This window comes from Gopherus flavomarginatus, chromosome 10 (assembly GCF_025201925.1).
Source record: "Gopherus flavomarginatus isolate rGopFla2 chromosome 10, rGopFla2.mat.asm, whole genome shotgun sequence".
Classification (NCBI taxonomy): Eukaryota; Metazoa; Chordata; order Testudines; family Testudinidae; genus Gopherus; species Gopherus flavomarginatus.
Genome location: NC_066626.1, coordinates 13,843,259 through 13,861,505, shown reverse-complemented (window position 1 = coordinate 13,861,505; position 18,247 = coordinate 13,843,259). Strand labels below are relative to the sequence as shown.

At 40.7% G+C, this 18,247-nt stretch overlaps 2 protein-coding genes and 1 long non-coding RNA gene across 3 annotated transcripts in view; 1 reads left to right on the top strand and 2 right to left on the bottom strand.

Annotated features, from left to right (window-relative positions):
• LOC127030181 (uncharacterized) overlaps nt 1-2,209 on the bottom strand; it is a 37,282-nt gene extending 35,073 nt beyond the window's left edge. The window contains exon 1 of the long non-coding RNA XR_007768324.1: nt 1,856-2,209. This is a non-coding gene — a long non-coding RNA (uncharacterized LOC127030181). The remainder of the gene's footprint in view (nt 1-1,855) is intronic.
• VWC2L (von Willebrand factor C domain containing 2 like) overlaps nt 1-9,345 on the top strand; it is a 140,857-nt gene extending 131,512 nt beyond the window's left edge. The window contains exon 4 of the mRNA XM_050916211.1: nt 9,015-9,345. Within this exon, the coding sequence (XP_050772168.1) occupies nt 9,015-9,034 (20 nt within the window). The 3' untranslated portion in view covers nt 9,035-9,345. The remainder of the gene's footprint in view (nt 1-9,014) is intronic.
• The window catches only part of BARD1 (BRCA1 associated RING domain 1), a 67,662-nt gene continuing 56,276 nt past the window's right edge, over nt 6,862-18,247 (bottom strand). Inside the window, exons 10-11 of the mRNA XM_050916130.1 lie at nt 9,317-9,414; nt 6,862-8,585 (exon numbers count right to left, since the gene is read on the bottom strand). Coding sequence (XP_050772087.1) covers nt 8,253-8,585; nt 9,317-9,414 — 431 coding nt within the window. The 3' untranslated portion in view covers nt 6,862-8,252. The remainder of the gene's footprint in view (nt 8,586-9,316; nt 9,415-18,247) is intronic.

Sequence of the window (18,247 nt, the reverse complement as noted above, 5' to 3'; positions counted from 1 at the left end):
CGACCGGCAGGCCGCCTCCCATGGTTTGCCGCCCCAGGCACACGCTTGGTGCGCTGGTGTCAGGAGCCGCCACTGCCCACTGAGTCACCAAAACAAGTGGCCAGATTTTCTGAAGAGCCCAGAACATGAAAAACTGGCCCTTAATTAGGGATCTAAATTGGTGCTGGGCTCTTTGGAAAATCAGGTCTGTGTCCAAGAGCCTAAATGAGGTTTATTTGGTCAGGAAGTTTCCTGGGTTTCTCACTGTGTAAGTTAAGACATCTTTCACCAAGCAATTTCTCTACAAATGCATGACCCAGTCTATGCCGGGTCTGGAAATGGTCTGCCATGGCAGGCCGTCATTAGAAAACAATGGCTCAGTGTGATTTCATGCCTGACTGGTTTTACCACTGTGTGTTTGACAAGTGTGTTAAAAGCAAAGAATTGGGAATCTGATGGTTTTGGGGGAGAAGCGGGGCGGGCGGGGGAGGGTGGACGACCCTCCTAGCCTTTAACTGTAGCCTCCTCACTACAGTTAAATTAAATTAACATTTGTATTAATGATAGTCTCTCTATTAAACCTTCTGCCTATGGCCATAAAAGGATTGCTCAGGGTTGGTGGAATTTAAAACACAATCTGGAAACTGTTCAGTGGAACCTTATGGGGGCTCTAAGTGGCTTAAACATAATACATCTTTGTTGCCCAGTCAACGGTACTTGAATTGATTACCTTCCTCACTAACAGCAGCCAATAGGCACAGCTTCCAGAGCCAGACCCTGATCCAAAAGAAGTCAGTGGAAATAATCCCACTGATGTCAGTGGGCTTTGCATTCAGGCCATAGGATAGCCCTCTAAAGGGGTGTGTCCGATGGTGACAGGAGTCACAGCTGGAACTCCTGCTTTCGGTGCCTCACTCAATGTGTGACCTTGGGAAAGTTTGTCTGGTTTACTGAACTGCAGCCCAGCACGATATCGCTCTTAGCTGCCAAACCGCCCCTCCCATGGTGCCTGACTCCCGGCTGCCAATCCCTCCAGCTCCTCTGGCACCTGCTACCATGCAGTTAGGTGTTAGCAGCAGTGTGAAAAATTCACATTTCTGCCACAGTACAAAATAAATGGGGGGAAAATAACTCCAAACCAGAGATTTAATAATAATGTAGATAACACACTCTCCTATTACGATATCCATATTAATATTTCATCCAGGAAAAGACCTCTGGATTTTATTTCATGCTGTGACAGAAATTTAAACGTTGCTACAGAATTTAAATCCAGAGTGGCCCAACTTCAGTGTAGCACACTGACTTCTGGAAGAACTAAATGGAGTCAAAAACCCTCTCTGAAAGCAAACACAGTAGAATGGAAAGTGTTTAATTATGGGACAGCTGTATAGTGGCCAGAGCACTGGGCTGGGAACCAGGAGACCTGGGTTCTGTTCCTGGCTCTGCTGCATGACCTTTATGCTTCTCTTCCCATCTCTTTGTCTGGTGTGTCTATTTAGCTGTGTAGTGCATTGGCGGTCATCCCTCCCCCTCCAGCTCAGAGGGAGGCCTCACTGGGTCACTGGGGGAGTTAGCAAATCGAAGGCTGCAATCTAGGGGGCTCAGGCCCTCAGGCAGAGCAACCAACAGTTTTTTGCCTGGTCTCCTGGCTCAGGCAGACAACAGACACAAACAGGCTTCTTGGCCTAAGGTGGGGCGGTCGCAGAAGGCAGTGGGATCCAGGCCCACCCTACTCCACTGGGTCCCAGCCCATGGCCCTGACAGTGGTGGAGGGCTCTGCCACTGGGTCATCGGGGATCCCACCAAAATACGCCAACCCAAGCACCAACAGCAAAACCAGACTCAAGTCTGGTTTCTCTAAGCTACTTCCTACCATGATTAGGGAAGGGACTCCAGAGTCATGGGGTCCTCCATCTCCTCGGGGTATTCAGCCACCGGCAATCTGAGCAGCTCCTCTTCAGCCTCGGTCTTCTCCAGTTATTTGGCCACCGGCAAGCTTGGCAGCTCCTCTCCGGACTTGGTCTCCTCTGGGGGCAGGACGCTACCTAGGTCGGTCACAGGGCCTGACAGGCAAGAGGCATCTGTCTCCTTCCCTGGCTTCCCCTCAACTGAACTGGAGGCCCTGCCTCTTATACTTTCTGTCCTGCCTCTCAATTTCCGACATGAGGGCTGTGCCCAGTCTGGCTCCACCCACCTGGGTGCAAAGAGTGATCCTTCCACCTCCAGCTCAGAGGGAGGCTCTGGGTCGGGGAGTGCTTCATAGTATGTGTTTATTCAGTGTTTAGCACAAGGGGGCCCTGCTTTTGATAGAGCACGCTAGAGTACTACTATAATAAGTGATAACTATCCAACGTAAGAGATGAGGCAGCAGCATACATGTTGGTGAAGTAATATCAGACGTGTACCTTGCAGATGTGATCTGACATCTAGGCCAGGCTGTACTCCCTAAGCTAGCACCTGCATAGCTCTGGAGGGTTAATTTACCACAGCTGCTAAGTATGCATGGGCCATGCTTCTGACTTCAATGGGTGCAAAACGTTAGGATCCACATTGCAATGCATAGCAGCCAAGCCCATTACCTGTCACTGCTTTGGCAACTCACTTCAGCAAAGACACTGGTCTCTCTCTGTCTTTCATAGTAGGATCTGACATTTCATCGCTACTTCGTCAGATTACACCTCCTGTTGAGAATTAGATTGAGCCACACAAAATGCATCTCTCCCAGAAGAATAACTAGAAGGTAGGAGATTTTTCAAAATTGTTATCTACAGCACATTCTCCTACTTTAAAGGGTAATTTAACACTAGTTAAATGACTGTTAAATTAACCAAGTAGCTGTAGAAATGTAGAAGTTGCTGTACCACTGAAGTTAAAAAAAAAATAAAATCACTGAGTCCCCAAAGAGACATTGCCCATATCCTACCCAACATCACCATGCTGTCAAGGAGTTATCTAATTATAGTTTTTAAAGTGATATTTAAGACCTGAAACTTTCTGTCTCAGAAAATTCACTCCTCTTCCATGATTAGATGCAAGGATTCAAATCCCTTTTCTGTTCAGCTGCAACTTTTCTTTAAAGTGTGGTGAATGGCGAAAAGAGCGACATGGGGCAAACGGGGTTGGGGGGCGGGGTTGTAATTATTCTGCCGTAGTGAATTCCACATAACATTTTCTCCATTTCCAAATCCAAACAAGACCCCCCCAGCACTAGTTGACAGCTTTCTGAAAATCAAGCCCTGTTGGCCCTTGCTTCATACATCATCCCCAACCATGAAGATTCTGGAATCAGAATTTAGCTGGCAATTTTGTTGATTCATCAGATGATAGAATTCAGTTTGCTCTTCAACAGTGCTGGCAGTAATAAACTGATTTTTCCCCCTCAGGAAAATAAGCCACTATGAATCAGAAGCTGCACTGGAAGCAGAAACGTGCAGCAAGTAACAAGATATCATTTTTATTCATGTTTTCATGTCAATAACCATAATCAAAGACCTAGTTTACAGCAGTCTCACCAAAGCCTCTTTGATTACCTTGCAGTGACACTTCCTATCAAAAAAGGCTTTAACCCTTAGCAGGGAAGGTTGGTTTTCTAGTTAAGACACTGGACTGGGACCGAGGAAATGTAGCTCCAATTCCTGGCTGCAGCACTTAGTTTCACGGTGGGTTCATTTTCCATTTGTAAAACGGGGCTGCTCCTCCTCCTCCCTTCTTTAGCACTGTCCATTTAGATGGTAAGACCAGGAACTGTTTCTTCCTTTGTTTGGACAGCCCCTAGCACAGCTGGATTCCGATCTCAGCTGAGCCACTGTAATACATATTGCAGGGAGTGCCAGGTTATTGTGCTCTCGCGCAGGTGTTAGCAGAGGCTACCCGGGCACACATAGGAGCAAGCACTACTCACTCAGAAGTTGGCAGTCTCAGGACTCTCCTGTGCCTCCTCCCTCACTAGTGAGTAGTGCAAACAGGGTAGCGAGTGGGCATGGCAGGGGCAATACGGCATTGTTGTGATCTTCAGCCACCACATGAAGCCCTCAGCTGTGTGCACCTCTTTGGGCCAGCTTGTGCCAATTAAGCACTTATAAAGGCCCTATTACCATTACATGAGTATGCCATAGACATTAATGATTTTATCCTCAACAGCCCAGTGAGGCAGAAGTATTATCTCCATTTCACAGATGGGGAATTTCATCTCAAACAGGCTGTGATGCCTACCCAAGGTCACACAGCAAGTCTGTGGCAGAGACAGGCGTTGACCTGGTCTCTCAGTCCAGTGCCTTAATCACAAGACCAACCTTCCTCCTCCTCCTCATTTTGTTGTTTATAAATACAACCCTCCTCACATCAGCTGTGCAGGTAAAAGCCCACGTGATCATCCTTGACATACTCAAGACCAAAAACCCATGTCCAGCTGAGACGGCTACCTAGTTTCCAGAAGTATTTGTTTACTGTGATCTGTAAGTAAAGTTAAACCCTTCCCCCATTACTACCTAGACTACCCAATGTCTGAGTCAAACAGGAAAATCTGGTCTAAAACCATCCCCATCAAACAGATGGGTAGATAAAATCCAGCAAGGCTTTTTGAAATAAATACATCAAGCTTCACAAAGCCTTTGGCAGCATGTAGTGTATGTGGAGCTACATGCCGCAGCGAGGAGCAGGCTGTGTCCACCCTCCAGCGTGAAGCTATACGTACCCATTGAAGAGCAGCAAAGAATCCTGTGGCACCTTATAGACTAACAGACGTTTTGGAGCATGAGCATCCGATGAAGTGAGTATTCACCCAGGAAAGCTCATGCTCCAAAACGTCTGTTAGTCTATAAGGTGCCACAGGACTCTCTGCTGTTTTTACAGATCCAGACTAACACAGCTACCCCTCTGATACTTGTACCCATGGAAGGCTCTGGCAGGGGAGAGACAGCAGGGAAAAGCTTCAGTAGGTCCCTGCTGCCAGCTCCTTTAATTGCAATGGGGAAAGGTTCAGCCTTTCCCAGCTGCCTCTCCCCACCAGAGCTTTCCCCCTTTGAGGGAGTCTTTTCCTGCAGCAGGGAAATTTTCCAGCAGCACACTCCAGTGCTGAAAATGGCAGTGTAGATGGGAGACACTGCCCGGGGGAGCAGAGAGCTATGTAGGGCATGTACAGTAACTCCTCATTTAACGTTGGAGTTATGTTCCTGCACAATGCGCCTTGAAGTGAAACGATGTTAAGCGAACCCAAATTCCCCGTAAGAATGAATGTAAATGGGGGGGGAGTTGGTTCTAGGGAGATTTTTTTTTTGCTGTACAGTACTATAGTTGGGAGGTGCCCCTACCTTACCCCACACAGGCATGGCCCACTGGCACTGGAGACAGTGAGGCAGGCAAGGAGGCGGTAGGTGCTGTTGGCTAGAAACACGTTGTGCAGCAGCAGCGGCCGCTTCCCCTACTCTGCAAGCACCAGGGGCGGGGGGCTCAACCCTCGGCCCACCCACACCCTCCCTTCCCCCAAACCCCAACCCTTAACATGAAATCTGAAGTGTTTCTGTTTTCTGGATCTTTGATTCTTTGTCTACATCAAGTAAATAATTCCCTTTGCAGCAGTAACCTCACCAGGTCATCTTATGGAACCAAAGCAATTGGAAATCAAATGAAATGAATGTGACAGTACGACTTTTTTGAAGTAAGCAGCAAGTCAAAAAGTTTAACAGTAAATGTAAACTATCCTAAGTACTATAGTTGAAACACAAAGTGAATACTGCTATATTGGTTCTCTTAGTGGATTTTAAAAAATTATTGTGTAGTCTCAATTTTTTTTTTAAACACAGAATTATTCCATCTTCTAGACCTAAAACTGGTCCTGATCCTGCAATTATTCTTATAGTATCTACACAGAACCCCCTTGAAATCAACAAGGGTCTAATGGCAGAGAAAAACTTGCAAGATCTGGGCTCAAGTTTATGTCTTTTGTATGTTTTGCTGCTAAGTCTAGATAACACTCAGTCTGAGGTTATCTGGCTCTTGCAGCGTGTCATAGAAACCTGGCTTGGAAATGGGATCTAGTTCAGAAAAACTAAAGTCCACTTTTGAGCAAAACAGATAAACTTGGGAGGATGTGGCTTTTTTTGCCCCTCTGACATTGAGTTGTGGCAATTATACAGTTTCTAATCTCACTTCTGTTCAGTCCTTAATTCCCATGTGAGAGACTTGTCCTCTTTAGAATTTGCAGCTCTCCTAAACCTCCCCAAATGGTGGATTCGCCACTTAAAATTCTGAGGAGAGTGATTAAATTAGTAAATTCTTAAAGGGTTAAAATCCCTGTTGGTGTAAAGCTGTGCTCCATGACAGCAGCAATGAAGGAGTCTTATTTTTATGATGTATACCATAGTACATTACTTAAATTTGATATTTCGGTGTTAACTGAACTACAGGTGTCAAAATAAATTAACAAACTGATATACACTCCCCTCTGTAGTGTTTACTCAGTCATTTGCTTATCCACAAAAATCAGCAGTTTGCAACAGTTATTCTGTTAATCTGTGAAATTTATGCGCATGCTCTCACACACACAGCCAACTGCATGAGGCCTGCTTTTAGTATAGGTGACAGTTCGCAGGCTACCCAGGGTAAACCAGAGATCTACATCCTGAGGTCTTCAGCTCCTAAAGTCACTTTGGTGCTTTTGAAAATTGTACCCATTGTACTATCTGTGAAGAAAGCAACACTCCACAGAGAGTTCCACGGAGAATAATGGAAATGGCCTACAATCCCCAGTGACAATAGCTATAGAAAAGAAATCAGTTGTCCTTCCCCTAGAAGAGAGAGAGAGTCTCTCAGACGGAATCTTTGTTGCGCTCAGCTGCTGTGTCGGGAATTTATGCAAATAATTCTGAAATTCTTGTTAAGTTATGTACAAGCTTCATATTTATTCTGCAGCTAAACTTGCATAATAAATTATTTTAAAGTCATCGGCACCACAAGTTTTATTACAAGCAATACAAAATGCGAACACAAAGGCTTAATCCCATCACACAGCCATCATTATCATCACATAGCAATCTTTACAATCACACAGCTCCAAGTCGTGATTTTATACCTGATGCAACCTACAGGATGAAAAGCTTCACAAGCCATTCAAATATATTGAAAGAGAGAGAGATTATAGGCATTAACAAACTGTGGTCAATTATGAAAGCAAGAAAGGATTCAGTAAAAATCAGTGATTAGAACAAAGTATGTAAAATGTCAAATTTCACTCAAATGCAATCAGGATACATTTTTAATAAAACTCTATTTTCTAAAAGGCATGATTCTATGCTTGTGGGTGCCGCAGTTTTCCCATTAAAGGGGCTATGATAGCAGTAGTATGTGTAATACAATTACTATTTGTACGTATGGATAAAACAATTCTGAATATAGTTGTAATCTGATTCTTTAAATCTGACTTTTGTTTAAAAAAAAAAAATCACACCTTAAATGAGATGCTATTTTGCTAGGATTTTTTTAAATTATATATGCACAGATATGAAAGTGGAATGAGTTTTGATAATGACTCAATGTTTCATTTTTAAATATAGGGGTGGGATTTTCCAAAGGTGCCTAAGTGATTTAAGACCACAAGTCCTATTGAATGTCTAATGGGACTTGTCCGAGTAAACTTAGGTGGTTTTGCAAATACCACTTCAAAGTCTGAAGTTAGACTCCTAAATCTGTATTTATGCATATGCCCAATTTTCAAAAGTGCTGAGCACATAGCTACCTCATATCTCAGTGAAATTAGGCAGATGCTGAAGTATGGTTTTAGGCATTTAACTTTAGGGTCCTATTTTTTAATTCTTGGCCTTAAAGGGAAACCTGACTATGTGACACTTATGGTAGAACGCTGTTAATTTATACGTCACACACAAGAAAGAGTGATCTCATCTCCTCTGAAGGGAAGGTTTGAACAACCAAGGGTGTTCTAAAGGTCTCGTGTTACAAAGACTTCATTAGAAATTACAAAATACTGTATGGAACATATATTATTAGTATGCTGAGATATAACAACTGAAAATTAGCTGTGTCAAATAAAGGAATTGAGAGTACATTTCTGATGCATTATCCTCATTTTTCATTGTTTGTCCATTTACTCACAAAATTCAGCAATTCACAGCGAGTCTCCCAGTCATTAAATAGGCTTTAAGTGTGAATAATGACGAGGGGGTTTACCCTTTGATTCTAGACTGCCTAGCAGTGTGTTCCAACTGCTCAAGAGGCTTGGCGGTGATTTGAGAAACCTGTTCATGCTACTGGGATATTCACTTTGTAATAGGTAACAGCTGAAATGACATCACACAGTCTATGAGCCAGCTGGAGGGGGCCATCCAGACTTTGCCTTGGCGAATTTTATCTGGGTTGTATTTAGAAGACACATCATAGATAACGTATTGTGTGCAGAAACACTGATCAGACCCAGGTTCGGCATGGTATGCCACTGTGTTGATAGTCTGTGTCACGTCGCTATCTGGCTTTGGCTGCCTAACGAGGATTTGTCCTCCTGCTGCTTTAACCAGCTCTATGAGGTCACTCTTCTGGTGGTGGTTGAAAGTTCCCAAAAAATAGAAGTAGCAACCATCAAACAACTTAGGCAGCTAAGAAAAAAGAAAACAAGAAATAGAATAAGTACAGGGATCCGCAGCTCAGCATATGATTGGGAAGCCAAAGGAACAAGCATTAGCTCAATAAGTGCATCAGAAAATATGGGCTAAATTGTGCAACAAGTTACTATGCCAGTTTCTAGAAACCTCAATATATGTTTCCAACCACTCAAAGCTACTCTTTGAAAGCATTTATTTAGACTGTAAGCTCCTTGGGGCAAGGAACACCTGTTTGCTCTGTTAAAACAGTGCCTACCACAATAGGGCCCTGGTCCTTGATTAGGGCTGCTTGGTGCTACAACAATACAAGTGATAAAATTACATCACACCACCAGTCCATTTAAATCAGGAGATGTTAGTTAAAAAGATAGGATGAACCAAGACTGAATGAAAAATAATTACAATATTTTTCCTTCCTTTTAGATGGGAGTGATTCCAAGTAGCAACTGAAACTGAACTGGAGAATCCTAGAGGAAACTTCAGCCTTTGTGTTTCATGCAACTTCTTGCATAACGAGACAGACTTCCGTCTGAAGCTTTGGCAAGGTTTATGGGAATATACATCAGATATCCATTAACAGTTTGTGACAATCTTTAACAGTAAATTCAATCACCTCTCACACAAACACCTGAATAAGTGCACACTGAAGTATTAAATCTCTTATCCACGCATGTAGCAGAGGGCAGTGGTATAAAAGATTGTTCTCAAAAAAATCAGATAGCTACCAGCTGTTCTTGGTTGAGTCTGCCTCTTCGTGGGCCACCACAGATTTCATACTTCTCCTCTTGCTCACGACTTCTGCTTTGCAAAGATGCCTTCACCCCTGGAATTAAGGCACATGTCAAGGCAACAAAGCAAAGCATTGTTATTGCCAACTCCCAGGATTACTTCATATATTCAGGTCGCATTTCAACAAAGAATTACGTGTGCTTAATTTTACGTACTGTGAATAGTTACATTGAAGTCAAAGGGATTATTTAAATTAAACATGTAGGAATCCTTGCAACATCAAAAATTAAGAGATTATACTTCAGCTAATTTCTAAGAATCTCTTTAAAGTGAGTTTATAGAAGTGCTTCTGAAAGATGATGGTTTGATGCCCCTGGAAAATGAAATCCTTCTCCTAGACGGAATAGGCATGGCACAGTATACTGTAGGTCAGTGGTGTCAAACATTCCATCCACAGCATACACTGGGCCCGCTTTACATATTTAAGTGACTCTGCTTAACACTCATGGTGCAGAATCTAAGCTTTCATTTAAATTAGAAAAAAGCCGACCACCATGCATAGTTCTCACGATTGCATAGATAACCTTCCAAATACAAATCAGACAGACAAAACTGCATCAGGTCTTCAAGCTGCCTGAAACAATGACACACAAGTATGAACTCCATCTCCCACCACTCCCATTGGGCATGAACTCTGAAGTGTCATTAACAGACATCTTAAAATTAACTACCGCTTTGCTGATCTTTGGCCCCTTAAATAACCTTATCTTGGAGGCCAACTAACAGCCATCAGATGACAGCAAGTGCCTCACCTGGGCTGGATATAAACCTCATAAAAAGCTGACTCTGTATTGCATTACTGATACAAGGATTCACATTTCACTCCTGTTTTAATGAAAATGATCAGGAACAGGTCATTTGTAGTTGATGTTTGAAATCAGAACAGAAACATCAGAATGCCTTAACTTGGGCTTTTCCCTTTCAGGTTCACCAATTTATTTGCATTTAAGTAGTATTTTAAAGGTGCAGAAGTGTGACTGCTACGTGAATACACATTTGTGAAGCTGCTTTGGAAAGAAGTTCAATAAAACCTGTTAACAGCCATCAAAAGGTGCCAGGATTCAGTAGTACTCACAACATCGACACTCCATTATACACAGGTCCCCCATTCCTAAAATCTGAAACCAACAAAACCAATACTCAGCCAAGACAACAAAAACCCAACCCTACTTACAGTTTTTAGCCCCAAAAGGGAGAAGAGCCAGAGATTCCATGAAGTCTATGAAGGACGTTGCTATGGTGATGGGTGGCAGTACTGAACCTTAAAAGAGAGAGATCTTCCTGCTTGTGCCAACCCCAGGGAGCTTGAAAGCCCAGCTGTGCTGCCAACAGGCCACTGGTCAATTTGATTTTATTTTTGTTCTGGTTTTTGAATTTTAAAACAAGTTATAAATAAAAAAGTCACTAAGCTATTTGTTTACATGAAAGCAAATGATAATTTGATGAGGCAAGTTGTGCTTATATATTTGATTGCAAATAGAGACTCCCGTATATGCGGAAGTCAAAAATTCTACAAGCCTAGTCTAAATGCCCACAACACTATGTTTTTTACATTTTTTCCCCTCTCTTCTATGCATGCCAGCCTGAATCTGTGGGTGTTCTGCTCAATTCCGTTGTGGGAAATTAACATGAACCTGTACAAAATTTTTAAAAAGTACCAAAGACCCTTATATTCTGGAAAAGAAAGAAATCATGTATTTATTGGAAATCAGAGCAGTAAATATTGACAAAATATTTCAAAGGTTCTCATAACTGAAGCACTAACCACAGCCCTTACGTTGATACCACTGCACATAAACAGAAGAGAATCCCAATAGGACTTCACCTTAAGGTTGGTTTTTTTCCTCCTCTCAAGAATGCACGGATGTTAATGTGTATTATTTATAATTAAAAGGAGAAATGTACTACCTGACCTAGCTCTGAAAACAGGACTGGTCCCTGCATTATCTACAGATCACCACAAATGTACTGTTTTCACTTTTTATATAAAAACTACATTAAAAGTTCCTATATTTATAATGCAAATTAAAATATATATGTCTCAATTTTCAGAGGTGCTCCACACCCACAACTCCAATGAAGTAAATGAAAGTTGCATGTGCTCAGCACCTCTGAAAAAATACCAGGCTGCTAACGTTTAAGTATCAGTTTATATTTTTCAGAGTGGCTTTGGTCAGAAAAACAGAATGACAACTGCACATTTTCTGTTTGGGTTACCAACAAATCTGGGCTGTTGCCTGCAGTGTAGCACCAGTATACCTGTTGCATGACGCAGAATAGCATAAAGCCTGTTCTCCATCAGTCAATCTGCCAGCAAAGTTCAAATTTCAGGATCCTTGCTAAGGAAGGTGAGGCTTTATAAGGCTACATTAATCACAACTTGATTTTCAAATGACAATTTGAGCTCGTAGTGCTGGCAGTGGTAAACAAAGCAAATTTGATGAGAGCAACAGAGGAAGCAGAATGAATACGGAACACTAAGTTATCTTTTTACAGAGTTACCTTCCTGAGGACAACTGAACTTTAAATCGTGAAAGTGACTAATGTTGGTAAAAGGCATCTATTTTAGCAGAAAATGCAAAGTACATTAAATCTTGTCTGCATACATGTCTTCCCATTTCATGCAGCCAACTCCACTGATAAATCCTTTCAGTAAAATTTAATTGCAGTCATTGAAATGGTTTAATTTTTAACTGCCATGAGAACATTGAACCAAGATAGTGACGACGATACTGATCTTAACCATCTCATTTTCACTAAGCTCCAACACAGAGTTAGAAATGTTACAGGAATTAGTGCTTCGTATTTTTTTTAAAAGTAACACATACACACACGCACACACTCTACTAATAAATGTTTCTCTGAAGACTTTTCATCTCGTTCATTTTAACCTCCACTTCATCAGAAATCACACAATGTACATGGTTCACTTACAGATATAGAAAAAAAGTCTTGGGCATAAGTTATTGGTGCATGGATGAAACAATCTTTAAAATGCAGACATTTTACGTGAGTTGACTTCACTAGGGTTATACACCACTCCTTGGAGTGATCTTTGTGATAATACGACTGTAGGCTCCCACTACTTGAGAAAGTCTATCCTACAAGGATGCTGGAGCAGAACTTGTTCTAAGTTAATTGGTCTTGTAATATTCGACACCAACTCACGGCTAGACAGTTTTCCAGAACCACATGTGCTGAGATGCTTTTTGAACAGCTTTCATCCAGTTTCTTCTCTAACCCCCTGTACCTTGTTCCTGTCCATGTATGGGAAGCAATGTGAAAATTACTACAATCCTCAGCAATACAGGAATGTCAGCTGATGCTTCAAACTTCTAAATCCTAGATGTCATTTTACTGTCAAACAGCATAACTAATAGGTGGTAAGGAAACAGCACAGCTTGGAAAAGACCAGACAATACACACAGGATAACAGCAGAGAGACAAGAAAGTATAAGGAAGTGAGAGATGTATTAAATTTGCCATACTTGATCAAAGAAGTGGTTTAGTAGTTTTAGTATCCTGTCTGGCAGTGTTAAGGACCAGATGCTTCAGAGGAAGGTGCAAGAAACCCTAATACAAATAATTATGGAATAATTTGCCCACAGGGGAAGTTTCTGTGAGAATAAAAGAAAATTGTAAACTTTTTTTGCTTTAGCACAGTGGTTCCCAAACTTCAGCAGCTTGTGAACCCCTTTCACTAGCACATCAAGTCTCGCAACCCCTCTCTTAAAAATGAATATTTCCAGGGATTTTCTCCTGTATTTGAGTATAAATTATAAAAACAGTGATCTCGGAAATATAAAATTTGTTTTTATGACATGCTTATTACACACTATTTATTAATTATTTATCACTACAGTATTTTTATTACATTATGAAAACGGCAACACTCTGCCAAGATCTCACTTTTCCAAGGTCTCACTCAAAAGAGTTCCTCCTACACAAGCATTCAGGTCTTGAGCAGTCCAGGGAAACAGCACATGTTACAAAAAAGCTTAAACTTGTTCTTCAGAATAATTTTAAAAACAATACTAGCTGCCTATTTAATTTTAAAAACAGCAAAATATATTCACTTCCCTTTCGTTTCTTATAAGGAGTCTTGAAGTTTAAATCTCTTCAGTGTGATAGATACGCTTGCTTTGATCTGCTTAGCTCTTGGCAGTCTAGGGGCTCTGGGCTGCTGACCCCATGCTGCCCGGGATCCCTAAGGACAGCTTTGTCCGCCATTAGGGCATTTTTTCCCCGAGAACCCTCTATAACATTTCGCAAACCCCAGTTTGGGAATCACTGATTTAGCATATAAGCTAAATACTAACTGTGGACATTGTCCTCCATAAGTATTTCTAAAGTTACTTACTTCTTGGCCTTACTGATATATTGTGACCATGAGTTTCACAGGTTAGTCATATACTTTGTATTTGCTTCTTTTCTGTTTTGCGTCAATTAGCTCAATTGAATATCCTCAGATTCTAATATGAGAAAAGTTAACAGAAAGGCTCCAAATACCTTTTCCATATCGTTAATTATGTTTACTTGTATCATACCCCTTCTCATTTGTCTGTTCTGTAAGTCTCAATCTTTTCTTCCCAAGTCTCTAGACCACTGTTTCTGCTATATCCTTTTTTAACTAGGATGATTAGAACTGAAAACATTATTCTAGGGAAGGCTGCACCTCTGAGGGCATTATAACAGCAGCAACTGATTTGTGATAGCACCTAGAAGCACCAATTACAAAACAGAGCCCCACTGTCGTAGACACAGTACAAATTACACAGAAAGACGATTTCTACTCTTAAAGAGCCTATCATCTCAATACAAGAGACAGGGGACTTGGATTCTAAACTTTGGGGCAGAACTGTGTCTGTTTTATGTACAGCACCTAGCACAGAGGCATCCTATATACCAGTGGTTCTCAAGCCAGGGTACACGTATCTCTGAGGGTACACAGAGGTCTTCCAAGGGGTACGTCAACTCATCTAGATATTTACCTAGTTCTACAACAGGCTACATAAAAAGCATTAGCAAAGTCAGTACAAACTAAAATTTCATGACTTGTTTATACTGCTCTATGTACTATTATATAGACTAAATTCCCCCCTTGTGAAAACTATAGATTCTGCATGAGGCACACAAGTGCCCTCTTCTGTTTTGTTTTTTCCTCCTCAAACTGGCTCTACTGTATATAAGTTTGAAAATAAACAAACAGTTTTCATGTTTACATACCCTTATTAACTTATGAACAGATTTAAAATAAGCCAATGCTTACAATGGACTGATCCGCTATACAAAATCTTGATACATTCTGCATTTCTACCATCAATGAAAGTTATAGACTTGCCAATTCTGGGAGTGGGCAGGTATATTCATTTAACAGGTTTTTTTCAATCTGTGCTGGGGAACATCCTTGTCATTAAACTGATGACCATAACTGCTGTGACTAAAGTTTGTTGGATCAGCTACCCCAAAACAGTAGCAATACCAACAAGAATGTGTATTTCCTCACACTTCAAAGGGATTGGACTCATACCCGGGGGGTAAAGGACCCCACACCAGGGTGTGCATTCCTTAGTAAGCCATTTTCAGTATCTGTCTGATGAAGGATCAAGTTGAAGCACGACTGCTCTTATTAAAAAAAAAAAGTTTTTTAAATTGTTCATCTTAGAGATAACCAGTGTTTAAAGATATAAATCCATTCCATTCAAAAAGTAGTCTTTTTAATACCCTCCCCTTATTTCAATTTTAAGCTCTCTGTGGCACAGACACTTTTGTTTGTGTGTACAGTGTCTAGCATATGGGGCCCTGAGCAGGTATCCAGGCACTATTGCAGTATAAACATTAAACATTAGAAGTTGTAAGCTTGTGCGTTAACGTCACCACATTTGGGATATGAGGCGACTGACTTCTTTCATATAGGAGTTGCTGCTCACACTGTTCCTCTTGCTTACCCTGAACGATTTCTGCCTCTAGTCTTCCCACAACCCGTCACACAACACATTTGGGGGCAAGCAACACAAATTCCCAGTGCACTATCTGCCTGAATGCTGGCACTAATTTACCTTTATTACTACCTTGTCATAGTCATATATCTCCCAGGCCATGGAAATTAAGAAACTGCAATTTGTAAATTTCACAAGATGAGGACACAATCCTCTAATCCTTACTCACCTGAACAATGCTATTGATTTTAGTGAAGCTATTTGCATTAGCCAGGGCTATTTACACGAGTACGGTTGTATTCACCCACTGTTACAGTGGTATAAGCCCTATATTACTGCACTGATCGTAATGGAGTTATGCAGGATTTACATTAGGTACAACTAAGCACAGAATTTGTTCCTAAATCTTTTAGAATACTACCACCATCCTAAAAAACTTTCTAAAAGGTTGAGTGATGTTTTATCTTTATTGCTGCTATTGAACAGCCATATTAGTATCAAAGGGCCCAGGGTCTAGCTGTGGCAGCAATGGCAAATGTTCACTTGCCTGTAGATGGGGATGTTGGAAATGGAAATACAGGGGTCCCTATGCAGATAGAGCAGAAACTAATTAGGTGAATTGACTGAGGAAAGAAAGTAGGAATTCTGGACCGAAAGCAGCCTTTGCAGTTAACAGAATCTGACAAAGCTGTTGGCCTGTGCCTTAAGCATAATAGTCTTACTGGTATCCAGAGTACCTTGGAAGAGAAACATGAGATGAGATTCTAAACTGAAAAAATATAAAAAGGTTTCTGAAACCATTTTTCATTATTAGTTTTACAAACTCCTTAATTACATATTTTTGTGAAGCAAGGTAGAGATTGGAGTGGTGTAGTTAAAGCTACATATTCCTGATCTGTGCACTGACATGAAAGCATTTCTTGAATGCATTTATTCTGACATTCCCAGTATCCATTATAACAAGAACATGTATCAGGATTGTCATCTGTTTAAATGAGGAATGAAAAATAGTCAAGCTTTTTTTTTTTTTTTTTAAACTGTACTCTGATTTAGGAAAAAAAAGATTAAATTCAGTAATACTTGAAACTTAAACTTAATCTCAGCATACTTGCTGGAGGATGATGATATGCTACTTCCCATTCTATTATAGTCCCAGAAATAATGAAGGCAATAAAATAATGAAAGCAATGAAAGATATGGCCAAGGGCAAGGAGCAGGATGACAATGGTGTCTCAATTGATTTTTATGCTGCTTTGAAAATTGAGATATTGCCAACAGTGTGTTAAGTATATATAAAATGTATAGACAATAAGCAACTGGCAATAGGTACTATGAAATCTTTCCTCTCTGAAGGTACCTTTTTGCAGTATTACCACTCTTACATCATCAGCCTCCAGTGAGAGCCAAAAGGGAATTCAAATAGCTGTGGAGGTTTCTGCACCATCTATACTAGTAGCAGGCCTTGTGCCTAGCCCAGGTAAGAGTAGTGCACTTCCACCAGAATGTTCCAAATTCAGCTCGTTAGTAAACAAGCAAATATATAGGGAGATTACACATAATTCTAAAATAAATATACAATCTCAAATACGGCCTGATGATATACAATAATTCAGGCAGATGAGAAAGGAGACAGCTTTTATTACACAAGATATGAAAAGCTGCTGTAAAGGAGGCGTTCATACAGAAAAATACATATTTTTATTAAAATATTTTTTGCAAAGTACAAAGCTGGTGTCTTTTTTGTGACATGAACAAACTGTCTAGGCCATAAATGCAAATTTCCTTTAGAGAACATACTTGGAGAACAATTTTAACATGTGCCACAATGTGAATATTTTCACAAGTGAAATACTGGATCAAAACTCACTGGATTAATAGAAAGAAGTGGACCCCAAGTTTGAATTCCTGGCTTAAAAATTTAAGCAAACAAACATTTCTTATGTCTAATTTATTAGTAATGGCTTTGATAGAGATACATGGTCAAGAGAAATACAGTAGAGTAAGGGCACACTTTTTAAAAGTTTATTTTTAATGTCTCATCTAAGTGGATGTAACCAATTACTAAGCACAAGCTCCCAAAGCAATGACAAATAAGGAGAGAGTACGAAAAGCAGAGCAAAGTAAAACCCTTTTTCCTAGACAAATGTTTCATCAGCAGGCATCCAATTATTTGTTATAAAAATCTTTAACTTGTAATGACTCTGAAGAAGACCAACAACAAACTGGTGGGAGCAGATGGAATGGTGTTGTTAATTATAGGCACTTAGCTGCATCAGACCCCGTGAGTTATTACTAACATTTCCCAGTAGGGAGGAGAAGCACTTGCTTTTAAAAAGTACGTTGCTTACTAAGCTAAAAGCATTAGCACCCAGGAGTATACTAAATCAGTGCTTTAACACCACATTAAATAAAGCTCAACAGAAAACAAAGAAGTGTATTAAAATGTACATGGAATAAAGATTTCTGTACAGACCGCGTTTACTTTTTTCTGTTATGTTTCCAAAGTTAAAAAACAACTAAATTCTCTCACAAACGTTCAATCTCACCTCTGCAAGAAAAATCCATCTTCTCCCTAGTGCTCAATTGAAGAGAGAGATAATCCTGTACTAGAACATCATTATGTATTAGTTTCTGTATTGTTTGACCAGTAAAATATTGAGATGGAGAAGAGGAGAATACTTAACCTGGAAAATTAACAAGCCTCCTGAACAGCCTGTATATAGCTTTGATAAAGTCAAGATCTACCACAGCAACGTTAGATTTAAATATTCTCAGTGAAACACAATTCTAATAACTGAAGACATCCCATACGCACTCTGTGCAAACCCAGGCCTGGCTCCTAACCCCTCAGAAATGTGTTACCCACAGCCAGAGAGAGGTTTTATCTTCCTGCCCATGTGTAACCTCTAAGCAGCTAGACAGCTACAA